The 6000-nt window shown below is 40.4% G+C and overlaps 1 protein-coding gene across 1 annotated transcript in view; it reads left to right on the top strand.

Moving 5' to 3' along the window:
• Window positions 1–6000, top strand: part of LOC115232594 (astacin-like metalloprotease toxin 2) — a 48582-nt gene that overhangs the window by 35534 nt on the left and 7048 nt on the right. Inside the window, exons 8-9 of the mRNA XM_036507744.1 lie at window positions 3612–3857; window positions 4717–4881. Coding sequence (XP_036363637.1) covers window positions 3612–3857; window positions 4717–4881 — 411 coding nt within the window. The remainder of the gene's footprint in view (window positions 1–3611; window positions 3858–4716; window positions 4882–6000) is intronic.

The raw sequence follows: 6000 nt of genomic DNA, 5'->3' as shown, positions 1-6000 counted from the left end.
TTCACCATCATCAGTTAACATCTGTTGGCATGGGTTGGATGGTTTGACAGAAACTGGCAAGGCCAGGGGTTGCACCAGGTTCCATCGTCTGTTTTGGCATGGTTTCCACAGCTGGAGGCCCTTCTTAACTCCAGGTACTTTTTATGCGACACAAAAACCAAAGTTTTTTATGTGGCACCAGCACCTGTGCTTTTTTTCGTGTCACCTTGGTTTTAGGCCATCGATTCTGAATACAGCAAAGCACCTCATATCTCAGACCTTTATCATTTCCTTTTTAAGGCTCACCATTTTTGAAATCCATCTCCAATACTTCATTCCATGTCTCCCTCAATCTCTCTCTTCCATGAGTTCCATCATCACTTCTTCAAGTAAGTCTCCTTATCCATCTGCATCTCATGACCAAACCAGAAAAGTCTCCTCTCTCTTACACACAACATCGAATCCCTTTTTGCCAAATCTTTCTTCTGAAAGAAACTCATCACTATCACGCCAAGGTGTCTTTCGCTTCCAATGTTTGGTGAAACCATATCCACCCACCGGCAAATATCAGCTCCCTTGGAAGTGCTTGGAGGCAGGAAGAGCGTAGAAAGATAGAACCATACCAAACCTAACACTGGAATACAATGCAATTCTCACACACATCACACTCTTAAAACCATTCAACCGATACCAATACGGAAGAAGGACGTTAAAGGATTATGATGAGATTTATTTATTCGTGTGTGTGTGTGTATAAATATCATCATCATCATCATCATCATCATCATCATCATCATCATCATCATCATCATCATCATCATTTAATGTCTGTTTTTCCTGCTGGCATGGGCCGGCAGTTTGCCAGGAACCGGCCACCCACATGAGTACACCTATTTCCAATATCAACTTCTTTCCCATGGATTCTACAGCTGTTTACCTTTCCCAATGCCAACCACTTCACAGGGTGAAGTCCTTGGTGCTTTTTACATGTTATCATCACCAATGCGGTCACCAATGAGGTGACCCACAAGGCAAGACCTCTTAACTGAGAAGGTGCAGGAGACAGGCCAGTGGGGCTTTTGAGCCAGGTGGGGTGGGGTGAGGTTAAAATACGGTAGAGGGACAGGAACAGTTAGAAAAGGGAGAAGCTGGTGGTGGAGATGTGTCAGAGCAGAGCCTCGACTTACAGAAAGGGCTGCACATAAACGGTCCAGAGAATTGGATAGGGTGAGAGGGTAGGTAAGTAAGTGTGTGAGAGGAGAGTGGCAGATGAATGGAGATGAAGATAGCCATGAATGCAGTGAGTGGTGAACACAAGTAAAAAGGGAAGAGGAGGGGCTATGAAGAAGATTGGAGGGAGTAGGAATGGTAGAAACATGATAAGGTGGTGAGCTGGTAGAATTGTTACTGCACCGGATAAGACATCGGGCAAAATGCTTAGCGGAAGTCAATGACAATGCATGGTGCGCTCCACCCTAAGGTGAATCTACACAGGCTCTACATGAAGAGAGGTAAGGGTGGATGTGAGCTGAATAGCATCATGGAAGGGCATCAACAGTGAAAGAAGAAGCATGGCAGAATATTTGGTAAACAGCAAAGAAGACCTGATACGGTATGCTGCTAGTGCAGAAGGAGTTAACAAAAATGGACTTGAGGGTAATCATGAATTCCGATTAAGAACAGCCGACGAGAGAGAAGAAACCCTACTCTGTATGGGATTAATTGGTCAGTTCCACTGTGGAACCAACAAATTAAAAGACAAAGAAGCATCATAGAGGTGGCTCAACAAGGGTGACCTAATCAAAAATACCGAAAGCCTAATCATTGCGGCCCAGGACCGGGCATTGAATAGCAACTCAGTGAAAAAAAATATATACCAGACGAGTGATTCAGACCTCTGCAGAAGGTCGAAAGCGTGAGTCACATTGTTAGAGCTTGAGAAAGTCTTGCACAGAAAGAGTACAAGCGTGGACATGACAAGGTAGCCGAAAACCTCCACTGGCTACTATGCCATAAGTGTGGATATGAGGTTACGGATGCTTGGTACCAACATACACCGGAAAAGGTAATGGACGAAAAGGGGAAGGCAAAAATCCTCTGGGACTTTGATTTCCAGACAAAGTGTTAGAGCACTGAAAGCTGGATATAGAAACCTTTAGGAGGGACAAACAAGAGTGCCCAATAATTGATGTGGCAGTGCCAGGAGATCAACTTATCATCGTGAAAAAAAGAGAAAAGGTGGATAAATATGGAGAGCTGAGAATTGAAATTGCTAAGATGTGGCAGGTACAAGAGTCAAACATAAAGGTTATCCCTATTGTCATCGGAGTATTGGGTTCAATACCATCCCATCTGAAAACTTTAGAAATACCCTACAATCTAGGTGTATTGCAGAAGTCGGCATTACTTGGAATTAGATGCATATTGCGTAAAGTACTGTCAGTCTGAGGTCCTTGTTGTCACTTGACAAACAGTACAAACCCCCGGTAGACACAATATCTTCAATCAACAACCTCACGATATTGTATACTGGAAGATGTCTATAATAATAACAATAACAATCACAAAACCAAGCTTTGGCCCCAAACTGGAGGGTCAACCTTAGGAATGAGCAAGTGTCTCTGCTGTGCCACATCTGCAATAGCATGGATACAACTATTGCCCATATCGCCAACAAATGCCATAGACTTGCTCAAAACCATTACAGGTTGTGGCGACATGACCAGGTATTGGAAGTGCTACATTGGAAACTGTGCAAAAAAGTGGAGGCTAGAGAGAGAGACAAGATGTGGTATGAGCACAAACCAAAAAGAGTGGTGGAGTCAGAGACTAGCAAAATCTGCTGGAATTTCCCAATCCAAACAGATCAGGTGTCAGAGCATAATGGACCAGACCCAATGGTGGTCAACAAGATACACCCCATGTGCTATACAGTTGACAGTGCATGCCCCTTTGACCCGTGAATAGTCAACCAGGAAGACGAAAAGATAGATACATAGATACAACCCTCTTAAGTACAAAATAGCCCAGCTATGGAAAATGAAGAAGGTGAAGATAGTGCCAATTATTGTTGGGTCCTTGGGGACAGTAGGATGGTTACAAAAGGAAAGGATTAGATAGAGGAAAAGAATGAATAGCATGGTACCGTAGGCTGCAGGTAGCAAGCCTGCAATGCATGCAAGACTCCAGGAGCTCCAACAAAACCTGTGATAAAGAGAAAATAATAATGATGATAATAATAATAATAATAATAATAATTAATAATAATAATATGATAATAATAATAATAATAATAATAATATAATAATAATAATAATAATAATATACTGAGAAGAGATTGTGGAAGCCTAAGATAAGAATTGTTGGTGTGGGAATTGGTGTCCTTGGCACAGAATCCAAAATGCTACTGAAGAAGCTGAAGGATAATAGAAATATTCTTGTAAAAAAGTGCCATTCTGTATTCTATAAGAATCCAATGAAAGATTCTTGAGTCTTGAGGAGACCTGTTCTCATTAAACCTCACGACAACATCTTTGCTAATAATAGCTTTAATAATAATAAGTTTTAATAGAAAATGTCCCAAAACCTATTATTTTCATGTAATTAACAGGATTCCTCTTCTCTGTTGTCAGATCGTAGACCCAACTTTCGGAAAATCGACTCATCTTCCTTCAACACTCTCAACCTTCCATATGACTACGATTCCATAATGCATTACCCACACAATGCATTTGCAATTGACGGCAGGTATTCAACAATAATAACAAAGGTGAAAGGTGTCCGTATTGGTCAACGGATTGGAATGAGTCAACTGGACATCAAAAAAGTACAGAGATTGTATGGCTGTTTAGAACGAGAATTGGTGCCTCCACAAAATGGTAAAAATCACACTGTGTTTACAAGAATGGTTTTGGAATATGTTTTTCTATTTCTGAGATGTTTTATTTATTTTTAAATCTCAGAATGAGATTGAAACAGTAATCGCTCGATAATGTAAAGTATAGAAGCCATCTTAACATGGCTAACCACATAGGGGAGGGGGTGTTACTGTAGCTTTATAGCCCCAGGAGATTGTCGTCTCCAGCTGGCTTTAGACACCATTTCAGTGCCCTTGAAGTATTTATTTTGTCTCATTTATATTGAATGTAATTACATTTTCAACATTTCCAGTCGATATTTTTATAAAAGCACAATCCAAATTCTATGGAATTTCAGAGCTGCAAAATCAATGGAAAAAGTAAGGCACTACATGGTAAATACCCTACAAGGGTCAGCGATCCTTATGTTGATTCAGGTCTGGTCCATCAGTGGTTGGCATCATTGTGTAAGCCCACCAGAAACTACAAAGCTAACTTCCATCAGTTTGGATTCCAATAGAAAAAGAATTGGTGGGAATATAAACCTGCAGCAGAATAGAAAATAAAGACATCACTGTTCTTTGGGACTTTAGTATTGAAACTAATTGGAACTCAGAATGGAAAGATGGAGGCAATGCTGCTAAGTATTTTGTCCAGCACTAGATGGCGCATTAGGTGTGATAAAAAAATATTCAGACAAATACATAACAAAAACATGGGTAATTCTTATGATTCAGCAATGTGCAATGTCCCCCACTCCACAACAACATCAGTTCTTGTGTCACATTGTGAAGTGGACAACAACAAATAAGATTTTATGAAACTTTAGAAACAGGTAAAAAAAAAATTATTCTTTCATTTTACACTTTATTCTTTCAAGGCAATATTTCATCTCCAAACTGTACATTTGATAAGGGTTTATGTGGCTGGAATCACAGAGAAATTAATTCACCAATGAATGCCAATAAATGGGTCCGTCATTCTTTCTTTGAAACATCTCCAAATACTGGACCAACATACGACCACACTTACAGGACATTTCAAGGTCAGCCTGCTTCTTTTGTTCAGTCAACCATTTACTTTTACTAACGAGCATTTTTAAAACTCTAGATTCATTTCTCCAATTATATTTTTTAGTTTTAAAGTATTGACCTTCATTAAGCGTATCACCTGCTTCTCTTCCCAGGTACATTGTTTCTCTGTTGAGCTTCCTATTAGTCATCTTATTCTAGTAGCTTCCTTCATCATCATCATCGTTTAACGTCCGCTTTCCATGCTGGCATGGGTTGGACGATTTTGACTGAGGACTGGCAAACCAGAGGGCTGCACCAGGCTCCAATCTTGATCTGGCAGAGTTTCTACAGCCGGATGCCCTTCCTAACGCCACTCCGAGAGTGTAGTAGGTACTTTTACATGCCACCGTTACAGGGGCCAGTCAGGCAGTACTGGCAATGACCTCGTTTTGAATCTTTTTACACATGCTACCCACACAGGTGCCAGTAAGGCGACATTGATAACAATCACACTCAAATTGTGCCCTTTTACGTGCCACCGGCACAGAAGCCAGTTGGCCGCTCTGGCAACGATCACGCTCGGATGGTGCTCTTGGCACCCTGCTAGTATGGGGCACAAGTGCCAGTAAGGTGACGCTGGTAATGATCACACTTCTTTCCTCAAATTGTTGCCCTTTGGAAATCCTTATGATCATCTCTTCTTTTCCTCTGCTCTAGGATATTCAATCCTTTAAGTTTTCTCTCAATTGACAATTTTTAAAATTTGTTGGCCCCTTTTACATCTTTGTAATCCCTTATGCTACAGTAGCCTCAAACCTTGTTTGGTAGGAAATCATATTTTAAAAAAAGCTAGATTAAATCTATAAACTGTGAAATGGAACCTAATTAAATAAAATAATTAAATCAGTTTTACCCTAATGCAGTGATTAGACATAATGTAGTTACAGAAGTAAGGTCATAGCAAACTCACTGTAGTGATAGGTTAATGAACATTTCATCAAGAGGGAAGGAAGGGAGACAACCCTGGCATTGTTATGTGGAGTTTGATGTTGGCAGTTATGGAGAGACAACTGTGAATATGTTTCACTATTATTAAACCTCCTTAGTGAATACCAGCAGACAACAGTTTGACAGTTGTTCAATCAACTGAA

This window comes from Octopus sinensis, linkage group LG1 (assembly GCF_006345805.1).
Source record: "Octopus sinensis linkage group LG1, ASM634580v1, whole genome shotgun sequence".
Lineage (NCBI taxonomy): Eukaryota > Metazoa > Mollusca > Cephalopoda > Octopoda > Octopodidae > Octopus > Octopus sinensis.
Note: the sequence above shows the minus strand (reverse complement) of the source record. Positions and strands in the feature narration are given on the sequence as shown.